General features: G+C 39.6%; 1 protein-coding gene across 1 annotated transcript in view; it reads left to right on the forward strand.

Moving 5' to 3' along the window:
- Positions 1 to 3,529: 3,529 nt before the first annotated feature.
- Positions 3,530 to 18,886, forward strand: part of PAXBP1 (PAX3 and PAX7 binding protein 1) — a 34,006-nt gene continuing 18,649 nt past the window's right edge. The window contains exons 1-7 of the mRNA XM_044441387.1: positions 3,530 to 4,136; positions 9,608 to 9,730; positions 11,500 to 11,676; positions 13,070 to 13,291; positions 14,746 to 14,849; positions 16,131 to 16,351; positions 17,582 to 17,771. Coding sequence (XP_044297322.1) covers positions 3,653 to 4,136; positions 9,608 to 9,730; positions 11,500 to 11,676; positions 13,070 to 13,291; positions 14,746 to 14,849; positions 16,131 to 16,351; positions 17,582 to 17,771 — 1,521 coding nt within the window. The 5' untranslated portion in view covers positions 3,530 to 3,652. The remainder of the gene's footprint in view (positions 4,137 to 9,607; positions 9,731 to 11,499; positions 11,677 to 13,069; positions 13,292 to 14,745; positions 14,850 to 16,130; positions 16,352 to 17,581; positions 17,772 to 18,886) is intronic.

Below are 18,886 nucleotides of genomic sequence, written 5' to 3' on the forward strand. Positions count from 1 at the left end.
TATTTCAATGTATTTTATCATGTTGTAAGCCGCCCCGAGGTTTCGGCAAGGGGCAGCATAGAAATGTTATAATAACAATAATAATAATAATAATAATAATAATAATAATAATACTGAAGATGAAACTCAATTACTTTGGCCACCTAATGAGAAGGAAGGACTCCCTGGAGAAGAGCCTAATGCTGGGAACAATAGATGGCAAAAGAAGAAAGGGACAGCAGAGGATGAGGTGGCTAGATGGAGTCACTGAAGCAGTTGGTGTGAGCTTGTGGACTCCAGGGGATGGTGGAGGACAGGAAGGCCTGGAAGAATGTTGTCCATGGGGTTGCGATGGGTCGGATGCGACTTCGCAACTAACAACAACAACTAGTTCCTTGCTTTAGTCCAGAAAGAACTATAAGAACATGGAGCAGTGGTAGAATTCATACTTAATTATGCTACATCAGAACTGCTTTAATACCCATCCAGGAGTTTAGGAATGGATCCAGGCCTGAGCAGGCTTCACTCTAAGCTATATTTGGATGGGAATATCCACAGGAACATATCGAAACTAAAGTGTCTTAGTTTTTATCTAGTCCTGTCCCTAATTAAACCTAGCTATAAAAGTTGGAACAAACTAAACTAAACTGGTTGGGGCAGGTAGACACAATTAATGCCAGTTTCCAAAATTTTCTTACCTGTTCCAATCACCACCAGCATAAATTTCTGTTAAGAAACAATGTAGCTGGCAGAAAATATTTGGCATTTTCACACATAGGTGAAAGCAAACAAGACTGCCACTGACCATAAATCAAATGAAAGATACATTTCTGGAAATATAAGTTAATGGGGTACAAGTATACTAGGTTGCTTGCTTTTTAGTGAACCAATGCACAAAAGACTAGAAAACCTAGAAGGCCACCTCTTTTGAAGATGCTATAACTAGTGCACAGTATAATTCTAAAAAAGTATGAGATATTTACAGGATTTTGCCTGCAGGACCATTAGTCTTAAAACAATTCAGGAAGAAGACATAAATGAGTATATTTTAAAAGAAAATTGGGTGACAGTAGAAAACTGGAAATCATTACCATTAATCTCCAGGCATGTAAGGGAATCAGCACTTAAATAGTATTACACCACTAAAACTTTTATGAATCATGGGCAGACATCCACTGGAATGGTATGGATGTGGTTACTACACATGATGGTTGCACTTCTTTGTGGAGACCTTTCTGGAAAATACCTTTACAGAAATTTTGGTAATTACTTAACAACAGATTCCCAAATGCTCCAAAATAGCCTCATTAAAAAAGAGCATGAAGCAGTACTGCATAAGGAAGAACTTAATTTTGTTTCTATTGATGCCAGCAAGATTAGTTTTTACAAGAGACTGGAAAATAATATTGTAGTTTCAATCCAAGTTTGGTTCCAAAACATTTGGCACATAACTATTGATAAGAAACTATCATTTTAACTTCAGTGTCTAGGGGGAATAACCTGTGGCTCTACTTAGGCTGTCTAGGGAGCAATAGGGTGCTTCTAATTCTCAGATCTGAAGTTGGAAAGCTGGGAATCTGCATTCTGATCCCCCTCCCCATAGCCACCACACAGGACTGCACCAATTCCCTTTGCAAGCCATCAACCTTGGAGATGGCTTAAAGAGAGGTTTTCCAAGGGAAGGAAAAAGACTTCAGAAGCCTGAGTGACATAACCTGTGTCTCCTGTAAACTCCTTCTTTCAACTCTGAGGCATCCTAGTTAGATGGCCACAGAAAAGTAGAGCAGGAAGATGAAAATCATCTCTACTGCTCCTCCCACTGTGCACTGGATGCCTGTAATCCTCCTCTGTTGGGAAGCTTGTAAGCATCTCAACTGGATTGCACCTAAAAAAGCAAACAAGCCCAGACCAATTTTGGTACTTTTTATTTCTTTCCCGAACGATCAGAAAACAGGTGTACACCACATGCCATGAATGCAGAAATCCAGAGAATCATTGTTGTGATTCTCAAGGTAATTTCAGTATACCTGTGCTTTTCGTTGTTCTGTTGTAGTTATTCCTGAAATTTGTAACAAAACGAGATGTAAAATGATGCACAAGCTATTTCCTGTTCATCTGTACACATATTTACAGTAAAGTGTTCAGGGGCATGATCAGGGAACTGAGGGATTACAGGCATCCTACATAAAGTGAGAAGCAGTGGAGGCAGTTTTTGCTTCTATGTCCTACCACCCTGCATTTTCCAGTAACTTTAAGTTTTAAGTTTTAGGGAACAAAGCTATATCCCCAGAAAGTATCTCAGAGGCCATAGGAGAGCTTGGATAATTGGGAATCTAAGCTCTGCCCCTTCCCAGCCCAGCATGGAAAGCATGTTTAAATGGAGCATGTTGGAGTAGCTGAGCAGACTCTGGTGGCTGCAGTGTATCTACCCTGCCTTCTTCGGTCTGCTTTCACCCCCTTTCCCACTCTGAGGTTGCTTTCATGTGTTGGCTGCAAAGGTGGCTGCGGATGGGTGTTGGAACTCAGTTTCCCACTTCTAAAACCTGAGTACTATCAGAATAAAAGGAGAAACTGTAGCTAATTTAAATTTCTGCCTGTTATATAATGGTTAAAGTCACAGCAATCCTGAAAAGACAGTAACAAGCCAAAAACCCGGCCAAAGTTCATTAGCAAGAAAAGAAAATGAACATATGCAGATTCAGTCTGTTTTGACTTAACTTTGCTGAAGACTTAACAATGACTTTCAAAACAGATCAAGGAATAAGCCGTTTCTGGTAATGTTTCTGTTGATATTATGCACAGTTAATTTTTGTAAATTGCTGTTTTATTGTTTTAGTTTTTGTAAGCCGTCCTGAGGCGATTTCCGAATAGGCCGGGATATATTTAAATTAAATTAAAATTAAATCTTAAAGTGTAAAAAAAGAGTTAAAGAAACACACACGTTTTGGTAGCCATTTGATTGTTCGTTTAATTAATACCTCACCACCTGCTTCACATAAAGCTTTAAGCTATCTACCACCGAACAAGAGAACTAAATTTGAAGTGCCCAAAATGCAAGACTCCTCTCTGTCTCAGCGTGGGGAGTCAGGGCCGAGACTAGCGGAAACGGGCCTCTGACACCTTCCGCCTGCGGCTAAGAGGCGCTCGGGCGGAAATAGCGTCAGCGAGCAGCGGCACTGAGCCGAGCTTCCCCCTCTGCTCCACTTTCCGGAGGCCTGTTGACGTCATTTCCCCCCCCGCTCCCGCCTCATAAGGTCCTTTCTTAACAACAACTACAACGCAACCGTCGTTTTCCCGTGTTTCCACATGTTTCCCCAGGAGGAATAATCGCGTAATAACCCTCTCCTCCTCCCACACAGTTCCTTCTATCTCGAGATGGCCGATTGCCTCAGCCGCCATGATGGGGGCCACTCTTGTTGCGATCAATGGTAACGAACGAGGCGCTCTACTCTTGATGCCAACTCTATGGTTAGCTAAGTCGATCGTTTCCTGCGACGGGAGAAAAAGGGAAAGGTCCACCTGGCGGCAAACAGTAGGGGGCGCTGTGGCGGCCCCTGGCTTGCGTCGTTGCCGAGATTGTACTGCAGCTACGGGGAGCGAGTGGCGAGCTGCCGCAGTCCCTCGCTCTTTCTCTGAACCTTCCCGCGACCGGAGGCGTTTGGGCTGAGGCGGAATGTTCCGCAAGGCGCGGCGCGTGAACGTGCGGAAGCGGAACGACTCGGAGGAGGACGACGAAGAACGGGAAGAGGAGTCGTTGCCGCCGGCGTCCCAGGCACCACTACCGTCAGGCGGGGATGGGCCTGCAGGAGAGGCCGATCTGCCAGCACCGAAGCCCCCGCTCCTGCCGCTTCCGATGGGCTGCGTTCCCCTCGTCTCTCCCGGCGGCGGCGGCGGCTATGTTTTTGGCACTGCGGAGGCCATTGGCCGGGGAAGCAGCGGCTTGACGGCCCCGCATCTACAGCCTCCTCTCCCGCCGCCGCCGCCGCCTTTTCTTATTCCGCCGCCGCCGTCGCAGCAGCCGCCGCTGGGAAACAACGGGCTCGTGTCGGCGGCTTCGAAGGCGAAAGAACGGAAGAACAAAAACCGAGAGTCGGCGCCAGCGCCAGCACCGCCACGCAGGAGCCTCAAACTCCTCAGCTTCCAAGATGAAGAGGAGGGTAAGCGAGTGTGGCCGCTTCATTTTTCGCTAGTGCGGCAATAGCCACCCTGGCCCCGAGGCCTAGTGCTTCTTCCCCAGTCTAGTGCTTCTCTCCCGAGTATCTGGGCGTGTTTGCCCTTTGCGTTGATGCTAACAGAGTGCCCCGTTTGAGGAGGCTCATCTTTGCCAAATTGCCCGCTTCCTCCAGTCTTTTTCTGTTCTAGTTTGAAATTCTCGCTCGGTTCGCGCGGTCTGGTTTTGCAGTTTGGAAAGCACTTCCGCTTAGCAATCAACGTACAGCCTATATGTAGAATAGAGTGTTCGTCACGCGTCTCTATTACACTTTAAGATTTGTAAGGGAGTTAGGAAGCTTATTTTGCGGTCGAGTACGAGATACGCATACGTTAAATTGGGTATGAGCTTGTTTAAACGCTTAAATTATTAATAAAATGGCTGTAGTGGTAATTCTGAAACACGCACACGTGCTCCATCTTGACATGAAGCATATGCTTATTCCACTGTGGTACCACAGGAGAGCCCCAACGATATGTCCATATGACAAAGTTTGGGTGCATTGTTGTGTAAGAGCTAATACTGGGTGCATTGGTTTTGTAGGAGCTAATACTGATCTGCAGTTGATGGGAGCCAAAATGAACGGGGTTGTGTGTGCACCTCCCCACTTAAGAGTCAGGTTTGCATTTATGGGTGGTGTTAGACTTGTCCATTGGATGCTCAAATGGTGTCCATGAGAAGCTTTCATCAGAAGTATTGACTGGACAGAGTTTACCTGGCTATGGTTATCTGTGTCTTACTAACACATAGGCTTGACTACTAAAATGTACTATATTTTGGGCTGCTTCTGAAGAGCTTTTAGAAATGTGCATTGGCCCAACCTGTTGGCAGTCATGGCTTATGCAGTTTTCCTGGCGTCAATCTTGAGGCATTTTCATTGGCTGATCTTACATTTGCTGGCACAGGTCAAAGTGCTGATTTCCACCTACAAAGCCCTATACAACTTGAGGGCATGGTGTTAGTGTACAAACTGGCCTGTAACCTCATATAATATGGCATTGCTCTGAATTCCCTCACCATTGGAAGTTAGGCAAGTGAAGACTGGGGAAGTGGCATTTTCTGTGGTGTCTTCCCCATTTAAGGAATTCACTTAAAGGATTTATGAAAAAAACACATCAAAGGTGGATCCCAGAGCACAGTTGCCTCAAACACACACAGCTTGCACATCCCTTGCATTTGGATGACTCAGGTAACTAGGCAATACAGGATCTCCCATAAAGAGAAATTCCTTAATAGCTGTCTTTATTTTATTAATCAAAGTAGAGTGATTTTAGGAGAAACAATGCAATTTATTAAATCAACAGAGAACACTAAATATGAAATAAGTGTTTAAAGAGCAAGTTATATTCAGTACACAGCAGCTGAAAAAATTGTCCTAGTGAAGAGCACTTTATAGATTTCTTCTGCAATATAACAACTTTTTAAATTCCATATTTAGATAATTTCCACAGGATAACTGTACTTGGCTGTTGCCGCACAAACAATGAAGAGGCTTCAAGAATAACATACTTATTTGGCATAAACTTTCCAGAGTTCAACCTATTTCATCAGAGGAATGGAATGTTATAGAAAGTATTTCAGGTTTATATATTGTATATATTTTGAGGGTTGGAGAGTGAAGAGAGTTATATACAGTGGGAGCAGCAGGAAATTAAACGCAGAAAGTACTAATCTTGTCAGTAGTAATCTTTGTTCTGCAGGTTACATAAACATCCTGCTAGCTAGGACAGTTAAAACATATTGGGCCTGATTGTGTCCCCCCACTGTGGCTTAATTATGTGGGGATTGTTGTAATTCATGGGTTATTTTAAAGTTATCTAATCTGTGAACAGTCTCTACCACTTGGATGCATATGATATAGCAAACTGGGCAACATTCCAGCACAACAGTCTCAACAAGTAAATTAAGCCACAGTGAGCTCTTGTGCATGTGAACCAGTTTGCATTGTGATGAAAAGTTATTTATCCTGATGGTGAATTATTTCTATCTAAGATCCTATTAAACTCTTCTAGTTTAAGTCTTTATTCTCTTTCTTTCAATCCTACTTGAGATAACAAGATGCAGGTGAACTTCATAATCTTGTTTGCTATCCATTTTTAACCCTTAAATGATAAAAAACTAAACAATAAGTGTGAACAAGGTATCAGTATATTAGATGAAAGGTAATAGGAATGCATTAGGCAAAAATGGACAATCTGTTAGAAAACAAATGGATCGAACTCATATTTTCTTTGATATCCATGACAAAAGCATAAAGCAGATGAATCAATTCAGTTAAAAAAATTGTTAAAATTTCAGAAAAAGTGGTAGAAATAGTATCAAAATACAAGGGCATGGGTTAACATTCTGAAATGTCCACACTAGAAAAGTTAAATGTGGAAGCCAGAAAATCTCCCCAAGTGGGTAACTAGAGCCAATAGGCATCAGCTAAGGGAATCACTGGCTCAGCATCATATCAGTGGAATGACTAAGAGGCCCTCCCAACATTATTTAGACTAGGCAAGCTCTTAATGATGGGACACAGTTCATTGAATAATCCAGTCTAAAGATAGGAGGTCTAGAATAAAGGGGTGGGGTGTGGAAAAATATGGGAAAAAACACAGGTATTCTGGATTTTTTCCCTCTAGGATTTTTAGAAAATAGGAAACAGGATGCTTAAAAGAAATTTAAAAAGTTGAATTTTCAAATTATATTTTCCCCTGTCTGTTGACTTTTAAACCATACTTTGATCTTTCAGTCATGCACATTTTGTAGCTCAGTTGTATGTAAAAGTAAGACTGAGCCAAAGCAGAGTGAAGCAGAAAGAATCTTATATTGGGAATTGCCTTACCCATGAGTAGAGGCACTTCATTAAAATATTCTCAAACTGGGTGTCTTTTACAGCCTGCTGCCATTATAGGTTTTCTCCAGGGAAAGAATAATATAATAAACCTCCAACTATATACAGAAGATCCAAAGATGTGTTGAGTATTATGCTCAAAAGGTTTCACTTACATTTTTCTGCTTCCCCTCCCACCCTACACTTAGCTTCTTGTGCAGATCTACTCCACTCCCAACAATCTTCTATTCATGGAATTTTTTGAAATTTAGCGCTTAAGAGATAAGGGGTTTTGATCTGTGTACATAGATTTGCACAGGAACAATGGAATGCGCTCCCCAGAGAGGTCCCGCCTGGTGCTGTCGTTATTTGTTTTTCGGCGCCAGGCGAAGACCTTTTTATTTAAGCGTCATTTTAATTGTTAACAGTATTTGCTTATTTATCTGGCCAGGGTGACTTCTTTTATATTGTTATTTATTTTATATTGTTATTTTATATTTTATATTGTTACTATTGTAATTTTTATTATGTTGTAAGCTGCCCCGAGGCTTTGGTGAATGGGGCGGCATATAAACGTTTTAATAAATAATAAATAAATAAAGGTAGAGGATTAATTCTGTATGTTTATATTATAACACTTTTGCTGTGAAGAAGAGGTATGTGATCTCTGGAGACATTCAACGTTTTGAGAACTATGAAACTAAGCATCTGTGATCATATCTTCTAGATAGAAAAATTGTCCAATAATCTACAGAAACCTCTGGAAGAACATGCCATTATGTATGGGTTAATGGAATTCATTTACCAAAAACTTTAAACATTGCATGAATATGTAGCCTCATGCTACATAATGAAAAACTAATCTGTATTTCATGATGAATAACCTTTGGACTATAATGTATCTTAAACAGAAATCTTTAGGTAGATTTTTTCTTGAAAAGCATTTTTTAAAAATCCAATTTTTATTTTTAAGAAAAGCATTGGTTTTTATGCACCCTGATTGGGAAAACATGATAGAGAAAACAAAATTGTCCAGTGTACTTCTTCCTGTATTTTAATACCAAGGCTGCAATCCTATATCCATTCAACTGGGAATGAGCCAGCTTGAACTCAGTGGAGCTTATCTAAAGGAGCACATACAGAATTATGATGTTAACTTGAAACAATGGGAACCAGCCATAGGGAGACTCTGCATGGGAATATTTAAAGATACTCCCTCTAGATTTTTTTTAAAGGTTTGTGCAATACATGCAGTAGGATGAAGTCCCAGAATGGGGCTGTGAACAAGTGTGCCTCATTACGATCACTCTTCACTTCCACTTTGCTGCTCAAATCAGTAATGTCGGTTCACATTGCCTCACAAGATCCACTGCTTCCGCTTTCTCAAGGTTTGTTTGCGGCAATATCTTATCCCAGCACTCTGAGTTGTTGTTGGCCAAAAATCCCAACATATTCTTGTTCTGCTCCTGGATTGTTTACTCAGCCAGAAGTATAGCAGAAGCAGCAAGTGATCAAGAGCCAGCATATCCATTTGCTCCTGCACCACCCATGATTAACTAACCCATGAGTAATTGCTCTATGTGAACCAAATAATAGAGGTGCAGTGTACTCTTGACCTAACCTACATCACAGGGTTGTAGTTGTTAGGGTAAAATGGAAAAGAGGGGAACCTTGTAAGCTGTCTTGTTCCAATCGTTGTGTACAAAAAGAATAAATAAATGGGCGGGGGAGTGTGCTGTAGGAAAGCAAAAAATTGAAAAAGATTGTATTGATCCAGTGCTTTCCTTGGCTTGGAGGCTGTGGATCCAGTTTTAAAGAGGGTCCTTGCTCTACTACTGCATGTGGGAAAAAGATACATTTCCTTTAATATGTAAGTAATAAAGGCTTTATTAGGCTTGCATGGTTTCTGATTCAAGTTTATTCATGAAATAACATTTTAAAATAACTGTATTTTAATTGTTATGAATAATTTAGTTATTGGCATGCAGGCTTTAAGAAAAAATATCTAGAGAAACAACAGTTAAAGTGTATATATCAGGGGTGGTCAGACTTGCTCAGAAGAAGAACTGCATACAGTAAATGTCAGATGTCTGAGAGCTACAAGCAGGTACTTGCAGGTGATGGGTGATGAGTGACAAGCAGGTGCCCACAGTGATGAACCACAAAATAAACCCAAAGAGCCGCATGTGACTCCTGAGTCTTGGTTTGGTCTCTCTGGAATATATTTACTTTGGAGTCTTATGGCTCTACCCTTGCTTACCTTTGTTTAGCTTACCTTAACTACAGTATCTCTTAGTACCCATTCTTGAGATTAATTAACCCCAGTTTAGAGCTTGTGGTATTGAAGTAACACAAATATGAGGGAGAGGGATCTGCTGTTGTATGAATTAATAACTCTAGTGGAGAACAATGAGATGCCAAGGGCTACTGTTGATTTGTATGGAAACTGCTTTGGGATTTAAAAATAATAATATAGCAGTAGTGCTAGTAAAAGAAATCTATGGTTTAACATGCTTAGCGATATTCTTCAACACAAAAGATTTCCACCAGTGATTCATTAATTTGTGTTTTTTTCTTATTCACATTCTTTTTACTTAAAGAAACTGAAGAAGTTTTTAAAGTGAAGAAATCAAGTTACAGCAAAAAGATAGTAAAGCTGCTTAAGAAAGAATACAAAGAAGAAAAATCCAAGACAAAACCAGAAACTAATTCTTCAGCAGAAGGTAGTTATATCTCTTTAAAATATTTCATATCACCCTTTGGCTTGGCTTTAGGGTTTACCCAGTTAGAACTGTCCTTTGAGAGGAAGGGTAGACTGGGACTCGAGATCTGTGTTCTGGTGACTTTGGGCCAATCACTGTCTCTCAGTCTAACCTACCTCACAGGGCTGTTGTGATGATAAAATGGGAGAGGAGGAGAACAGTGTAAGCCACGTTGAATTCCTTGCAAAAGGAAGAAAAGTGGGATATAAATACAGTGTAGCAATAATAATAATTTTAAATTTTAGGCATTTAACAATCTTGTTGACTGTGGGTTAATCATATATAATAATTATTGAATTGGATTTGGAAGCAGAAGACTTTTTTCACTGTTGAGATATAATCTGAATTAATCGTGCCTGTTAAATTTGGCCTTGTGTTCTATATCAGCTAAAACTTTTGGATAGTCTTCAAAGGGAGTAACATGTACAAACCAATTGAGAAGTTGTAAGGACAAGGGAAGGAACAGCTAAAGCTTGTAAAAGATATTCTGTAGCACTGGGGCTATTAGAATGCCTAGCAACAGAACTAGCTGTACCAGGCTTTGTGTTGGAGAAATAACATTTATGAGTAAATCTGTTAAATGCCCATTCCATCTTAACATTTGCCAGTGCAGCTAGGGTTTTGATGAGCCCTCAGTCATACTAATGGGAAACTCCCTAAGAGTTTTGTAAATTTGTGAAAGAATAAATACATTTAATGCTGAAAGTAATTTATGTTAGGGTATTGCCTGCCATTCTGTATATTTGCCTCTGCTTTCAACCACATCTTGCCTCATGCTGTATTTCCATCCCTCCTGTACTGCAACACAAGTTGTATCTTCAGCTCCTGGAATTAGCAAGGAGAGTAAGAATCCATGATACATGGACAGGTTTTCTTCTAAGATCAGGATGGATGAGATAAGGAGAGCCTTGCAGCCTTCATAGCACAACCTTTTGTTAAATAGTGTTACAGCATTGAAGTTGAACAACAATAGAAGGGGAAGTCTTCTGTGCCATTTTTCCACTTCTAATTACTGGATTTATAGAAACCTCGGTGCAAGATTATTTAGTAAGGAACTGTAATTATACTATATGCCTTGGAAAGAATTTCTAGTATGGGGTTTTTAGGAAAGGTGTTCTTTGTTTTAGAATCCATATTTCAGAAGTTCCATCATTCACGTTAATCTAGAAAAAATGAGTTACTAGGTTAGATCCAGGTTTAGGCTAGAGGAAGCACAGTTCCCCACTTACTCTGCCCCACCAGAGGACTTTCCTGAATGATATAGCCTGTGATACAGGGGGAGGGGGATTCTCCCTAAATTGCTCAGAGGCTTCTGCTTGGTTTTGGGGTTTCCCCCGCTAGCACAGAGTAACCTATTTAGTTACAGGCAGCTCCACAGCATTTTCAGGCTCCTGTGGGGAGAATGGGGTGGGAAAATCTCCTTCCACAAGCACAATTGCACTCACCTAAATCTGGATATCTTTTGCTGAATTTGAGAACGTTTCTTTTCAGGAATTACTGAATAATATCAAGTGTCTCATAATTAACAATTATTTCACAGTGCTTATAAGCCTTTAATCATTTTGATCAAATCTTTGTATTCAGGATTGTTATATCACACATATATCATGTTTTATTTTTATGTTTTATATTTCATTTTTAAAATATTTATATGCTTAATTTTTTAAAAAGTCTTCAAAATAACTTTTTTAAAAATTATGAACTTGTTGGAGTATGAACTTGTTTTACAGCTGAACAGCCTTCAGACAAAATGGGACAGTTTAAAGATGTAATACAAGAAGATGGGGCTGCAAATAGTGAACAAGGAGAAGAAGAGATGGAAGTTGAAAGTGAGAAGGAAGAAGAAAAACCAAAAGCTGCAGGAGCATTTTCAAATGCTTTGTCATCTCTGAATGTTCTGCGTCCAGGTTGGTGCATTCTAGTTCTTTGGGAGGTTTTTGCCCTGAGAGGTTAATCCTGTTCCTTGCTCTAAGGGCAGAGCCAAGTCAGTCATTGCAGACTGTTAAACTTCTGGTGAAGGAGATGCCATGCAGTAATATTCTTGTCATTTTTACACTAATTTTCTGGAATATTTGCTCATTTTGCTGAAAAGTCTTGCTATTTTTCCTCTATTTCCTGCTTGCTTTGGATAGTTAAGTAGCAGGAAGGCCTTCTCAATTTGCATGATATAGTAAACCATCATGGATGACAAGCTATGGTAGGTTGTCATTCCATACCAAGCAGGACCAATTCCTGTGGGGCAACTTTTCATGAGCAACAAGCTACCCCAACAACATGTCTTCTCATTTGGGTTTTGGACCCATGTTGTTGTTATTGAAACCTAGGTGACTAACCCTATCATGCAAGAAACAAAGAGCTTGACAGGAATAGCAAAATGCCCTTGCAGCCCAAGATGAGCTAGCCTAGCTGCTACTGGTGATAGATACTTCACCAAGTGGTACAGTAGAGCAGCTGGCACTCATGTGGTGTGACTGACAATCATAAAGCCCTTTGTGCTTGCTGTTGTGTTCCCTTTCCCTGCCTATTAATTGCAAAAATGTTTTCTGATTTGACAGGTAGTGACAGTAGCTTCAAAGTGTCCAAACAGCATGTCAGAGGATTGTTGCCGGTTCATCACGCCTCTTTTTCCCATAAACACCAGCAGAACTTTATTCAGTGGTTATTTATTAGTTTTTTATTAGACATGTGTATGTGCACACTTGTGTGGGTCTGAAATGAGAAGGTTTGCCTTTATAATAGCCAGCAGACTGATTGCTCTTAAAGTGCAGGGGGCAGCCACCATTGTTCCAGAGAAGCTACAAACTGCTTTATATTTTACTTAGAGTTCTCTTGACAGCTGCCAAAACTTGTCAAGAGAAACAAACACCACAAATGATGTTTCATCACAAAAATGGGGTGGCCTCTAGACCACCTCCTTTATGGCAAGTTCTTCAAAGGGCCTTTTGTTAGACTCTTGTTAGGCTTCAGTTGCTTATGCTCCTCACTTTTATCTAGCCCTAGAGCTCTAGCTTTTGAAACCTCAACCTGGTTTCAGTATTTGGTGAGCCCACTCAAGTGCTGGTGAGCTAAAATTCTCCTAGTGTGCCTATTCCAGGAAAAAACAAAGATGAGCTGACACCATGCTTGTAAGCTGAGCTTTAAACAGAGAACAGAAAGCACAAAGGAAGTCAACACTGAATCCAAGAGAATGTACATGCCTTTTGTATTTATTCTATGTGTATTTTATCAGTTTAGAAGTACAAAGCTACTGTTTTAACATGTGGACACTTATGATTGGATATAATCGATTTTTCTCCCCAGGAGAAATCCCAGATGCAGCTTTTATTCATGCTGCAAGGAAAAAGCGCCAAATGGCTCGTGAGCTTGGGGACTTTATACCCCTTGACAATGATCCTGGGAAAGGACGTCTTGTTCGAGAAGATGAAAATGATGCCAGTGATGATGAAGATGATGATGAGAAGCGAAGAATTGTTTTTTCAGTGAAAGAGAAGTCCCAAAGACAAAAGATTGCAGAGGAAATAGGTAAAATATCAAGGTGCAAAGACCAACAGTTGCAGTGTTGATCTTTAAATGTTATGCTGTGACTCTAAGTGCTAGGCAAAAAATGGTTTCTTGCAGACATGGAGTGTTAAGTATCTTAAGCATAGGTTTGGATCAAAAATTATTTTAATGGAAGGTGACGTTGCGCCCCTTCACCCCTGCTTTGAAAAATCTCTTCCAAGGGTCAGGAGATCATCCTGAATATAGTGCACTATTGTATCAAGGCAGGATGGGAAGAAATATCCAAAAATCAGACAGGGGTTTTCAATTTTGCAGCAGACTATATTTTGCTATTACATCTGAACCAGGCAGACCATAAAACTAGAACTGAAAATCTGCTTTCTGCTTTCTAATTCTGCTTTTCAAGCAAACTGGCTCTGATAGTTGACTTTCCCTGGCCTTGTCTTCCATGACTGGGGCTCATGATTTGTCTGGTTCAGACAAATAAGCAAAGTATGGTTTGTCACAAAAAAGGGCTGTTTTCCTAGCAAGCTCCTCATGAACAGCATCAGTTGCACCTGTTCAAAACATCAACTGTTTCTGCTGCACAGGAAAGATGCTGCTTACACAGTGTATGGGGCTTGATTCCTGGCAAGTGCCCTGCAAACGCTGGGCACACTTGTCAGGAACTTGAATGCTGGCCCACTGCAAATAAGACCAGAGTTCAGGGAGCGAAGCACAGGGAATCCAACCTCTAGAGGTGGGACCTAGAGGTGGGTCCCACCTCTAGACAGATTCCTCACACATCTCTGCCTAACACTAAGTATGACATAACATCTAAACCACTTGTTTGCATCACATTCAATTCCCAAGTCTTAATTAGAGGCAAAAAGAGGACAAACGGTAGTGGCAGTGTTGTTTGCGTAATAAAGGATAATATTGTACACAGGTGGTTTACTTGATACAGTGGATTTTTAATTGTATTATATTTAAAAAATAACGTTATAATTATACTACAGATATGCTGCTTGTAGGGGGGTGCTCTGTGTTAGTCTTTGCATGGAGAAAATTGCTACTTTCCTGTACAACCAGGATACTGGTTGTATATATGGATATAGTTTTTATCTGTATTTACCTGAGTCCAGCGAGCCAGGAAACAAGATCACTGGGGCAAAGGGAGGTTTTGTTTTTGTTTTTACTTGAACAACCACCCTTAAGTTGTATTCCAAACTGCTTTTGACATTAAGGGGAGTTTCTAAGGCTGTTTATGATAGGCAGGAAGGACAGTTGTTCAGCTGGGAGCAAGGGGAATTTATACTAGTATTGCCAGGGATTATTCTAAATAACTTTTTGAATGATTGCCTGAATTATTTTACTGGCAATGTAAAAACTTCCATATGTTAGTGCAGTTTCCTTGCTGTGCTAATTGTGGAATATGGCTTTGTTTGTACCACTGTTGGAGTCTTATTACTATTTCTTTTTACCTTTGTGCTCAGGTATTGAGGGAAGTGATGATGAAGCTTTAATTGCTGGGGAACAGGATGAAGAACTCAGTCGATGGGAACAAGAACAGATACGTAAAGGCATTAATATACCTCAGGCATGTATTCACATAACTCTAAAATTGGAGTCATGAATGATAGCCCCTTGGCTGTATTTACCCCTCCAAGACTGCCTTCTTGCCCCCTATTGCCAATGTAAGAGAAGGGGGGAGGGAAGAGATGTGAAAAAATAGCATCTGTGGCATCAGCTGTTTTTTCAGAATATCTGAGTATGCCTTGTCCTTACATCTTGCTGCCTCTCATAAAATTCTTTCAGAAAGTGGGCTACTGGCACTTGGTCAAAGTTTGGTAAAATGCTGCAGGTTAGATCCAGATTTCACTTTCTTTTGCAATCATGTTAAGTCATGTGTAACTTGATCATTGATTTTACTGGGGGCTTAGTTCAACTTAGTCTTGATTCATCTTTTGCTATTATGAAATTTCATAAAGTAGATTTTATGTGGATGGTATATTGTGTTGTGACTTGTCATCTTAAATAGTATACTGTTTTTACATGTCAAGTACCAGAATAATTAAAAGACCATTGAGGTGTATGTAGTGATTTTGATAAATGTTCCCTGGAAGAAGGAAAACAGCAGCAAAAAGAGGAATTTAGGTTTGTCTTTGAAATCCTATATATGCAAAAATGTCCCAGTATTAGTTTAAAAAAGGCAATTGTGCTAAGTTTTGCACACTGTTATGATGTTCCTGTTCTGGTATTTATGGGATTCTTTAGAATATAAAGTATATAAATTTGTGGTACAAATAGCTATAATAAATTTAGATTACATATAAATAAATATGCATTATAGGCTTGATGTAAATTGAGTATTAGATTTTATTTGCTTTTATGTAAATTAAGTTTTGTATTAGTGTAGTCTACTGATACTTTCTAGAATGGATCAGCAATTTCCTGTTTCTATGCTGGATCAGTCCCTACTGAATATTATTTGCCCCCTCCCCCGGTTGCCAATTCACAGTGAAGAGGGGCAAATGGTTGTGGCTATGGGAACTTGGCAGCAATCCATTTCAGGAAATAGAAGGACCTTCATCATCTCCACCCATCACCAGAATGAAATTGGTGTTAAACTACTTGCTGACCAGGAATGTACATATACCTGCAATTCCAGATCCTTTAAGCAAATCTTGTTTTGCATATGTACTTCCTTGTTTCCTTGTGCATTTATGAATTTTGAAAAGTTTCCTCCTTTGATGAATGCACATTAAATAAATTATTGTTGCTACTAAAAGTAGAACCAGTATTATGGCAGATTATCCTGGTTTATAACACAGTTCTCATGAGATCAGTTTTGTACATATTACACATTTTGTTCCTGTAGGTTCAAGCAAGTCAGCCAGCTGAAATGAATAACCTGTATTACCAGAATACTTACCAGACAATGCCTTATGGTTCATCTTATGGCATTCCTTACACATATGCTGCTTATGGATCATCAGAGACAAAGTCTCAAAAAACAGATAACACAATACCTTTCAAAACTCCCAGTAATGAGATGACTCCTGTTACTATTGATTTGGTAAAGAAACAGCTTAAAGAAAGGTAGGACAGACCAACTTCTTAAAATGTAAGACCTGTCCTCTAGGTTTCAGTCTGGGGTACAGATGCAGAATTTCATCAACGGAAGCCACAGACTGGATCCTCATTACGCAAAGGAAGAAAACAAACTGAGATCAAAAGTCTACTTGGATTACTTCTCTGGAAGTGAAGCTTAACTGTGACCATTCAATCATGTTGAAGATTGGTGCATCTTCTGGACACAAAAAATAATACTGTAGCAAAGGAATTGAAGGGGCAGTGATGCTTACATTACCACATGATATTTTATTAGATTTGTAAAGCGTTATTTTCTGAATAGGTAAACATTTTAGGCATTGGGCTTAAAATTATGGTTTTATAAATTTTATTGGAAATCCAAAATATCAAATGTTAATACTTGCATGTGCTTCTTAATATAAGCAGATAGTTTAATGGTTTGAAGGTGAGTCTAATTATTAGGAAAATAATCACATGCTTAAATCTAAGAATGGCTATTTATAAATTATAAATATTGACCTCCAAAAATTGCTACATAATTTTCTAATTTTTGTTGAGACTGACAGGAATTACAGGTATGACATATTTATTAAACTGTTATGTGTAGGTAAGAACCAGAGTGGGAAGGAAAAATGTGGTAGACACTTTTATAATGGGGTGGCCAAACTGATACCTATACTTTACTTACACTACATGGTTCCAGCTATTCAAGATTAAAGTGAAATACACTAAGAGAAATGGCTGTTTGTGTGCATGCATACATGCATGTTTGTCAGCAATTCCTGGGTGTGCCATGAAGAATGAAAGCAGCAGTAGTTTGAATGTAGAAGGTATTTTGAGCATAAGGAAAAATGCCATGACTTCATGTATTCTTTTCTACTGAGGCAGAAGCATTGAGACTTTGAGTGTTTGGGTGAGGGTTGGAGAAGGCCAGTTTTTAGGGGTAAAGTGGCACTTTTTGACATGTAGTGAATATAGCTTTAATACCTTAAAACTAACTGATCTCTTATGACATAAATTTTCTAATGTATGAAAGCATATGCTATAATAAATTGGTTACTTTTTAAGGTACCATTAGACACCTAGTCAGTGTTGTGGCAAAAAGCACAAAGCTTTGTCACTGAAAATAGGTTTAAAATCTTAAGAGTTAGCTCTTGTAGGTAGGTAGTTTTGCATGCATACATTGTAGGCTATAATAGGTTTTGGATGTAAATGTTTGTGTCTGTTGACCTTTAGGTTGGACTCAATGAAAGAATTTCACAAAGCAAATCAAGAACAACACGAGAAGCATCAGCAAAGCCGTGATGATTCTACAAAGACTATTGAAAGATTGGAAGGGTCTTCTGGAGATGTTGGTGAACGGTATAAATTTCTGCAAGAAATGCGAGGGTATGTCCAAGACTTGCTTGAGTGTTTCAATGAAAAGGTAAGAATGCAAAATACATTCACCTTTTTCAGTAACAAAGCTTACTCTGTGCTCAAACATGTTCTCTTATACATGTCAATGAAACACTCGGCACATGTTTGAAGGGTTGGTTTAAATGTGGTGAAAGCAATGTAAGTCAGTGGTTGGAGTATGACAGAGTTGAAGTAAAACTCGTAACGCCAACCTTCAAATTCTTAGCAGATTCCTATTCCAGGAAACCACTATAGTGCAAAATAGGGACTCCAATTCTGTGTTTAAAAACAAAAGTGTTTCCTGACTTTTGTGGCACAAATGTAAACGATAGTGGACAGTATCCTATGCTACTGCTGCTTCTACTCTTTTTGTTGGGTCAGCAGGACTACCACTAATATCATGGGGAGCTAGCTTCCTAAAACAATCCATGAAATGAGTTCATTTCGGAATTGGACAGATCCCTTCTGTGATCTTCACTGACCTGCACAATTACAGAAATAAACATTTCTACTCGTTTCCATTCACTTAAGTATCTGCTGTTTTCCTGTTGCATTAGTGGTGGGTCCCATCAGCATGCAGATAACATCGGATAGTGCCCAGAATTAAAAACAGCACATAATCCATGTGAAGGGTCCATGTGACACACTAGCTCCTTGGCAGCTTGAAATGGTCGAGTAAGGACATTTATCACCCTAGTTCCCCAGTGGGGTATTGGGATCTCAGGAACACATGCGTGCGTTCACACATATATGGAAAGAAAGAGAAGGAGAAAGAAAGGTTTATGATAATTAAGCAACCATTGCCAGTTGCCCTCTAGCTATGAAATTTTCCTCTTTGTGTGCATTACTACACTGCACCTCAAGGAAGCCTGATTTCCTGTAGTTCTGTAAGCATTTGTGCTGTTTGTTTATCTTTGACTGATGTTGATAGATGTGTAGGGAGTATACAAAGAATGTGTTGTCAAAGCTTAGGTCCTAGTCCAATACTCCAGGGTTTCCCAAATGGCTTTATGTCTCTTCTCTTTGCCCCAGTGCTGTGCCATTTATCAAACCACTGATTCTTTCGTGTTTTCTTGGCTTTTGTGTAGTTTTTCCTTCTCATTCCAAAGCTTGAATGCCTCTCATAAAGTTTAACTACTGACA

This window comes from Varanus komodoensis, unplaced genomic scaffold, assembly GCF_004798865.1.
Source record: "Varanus komodoensis strain SLA01 unplaced genomic scaffold, ASM479886v1 scaffold4, whole genome shotgun sequence".
In the NCBI taxonomy this organism is placed as follows: Eukaryota; Metazoa; Chordata; class Lepidosauria; order Squamata; family Varanidae; genus Varanus; species Varanus komodoensis.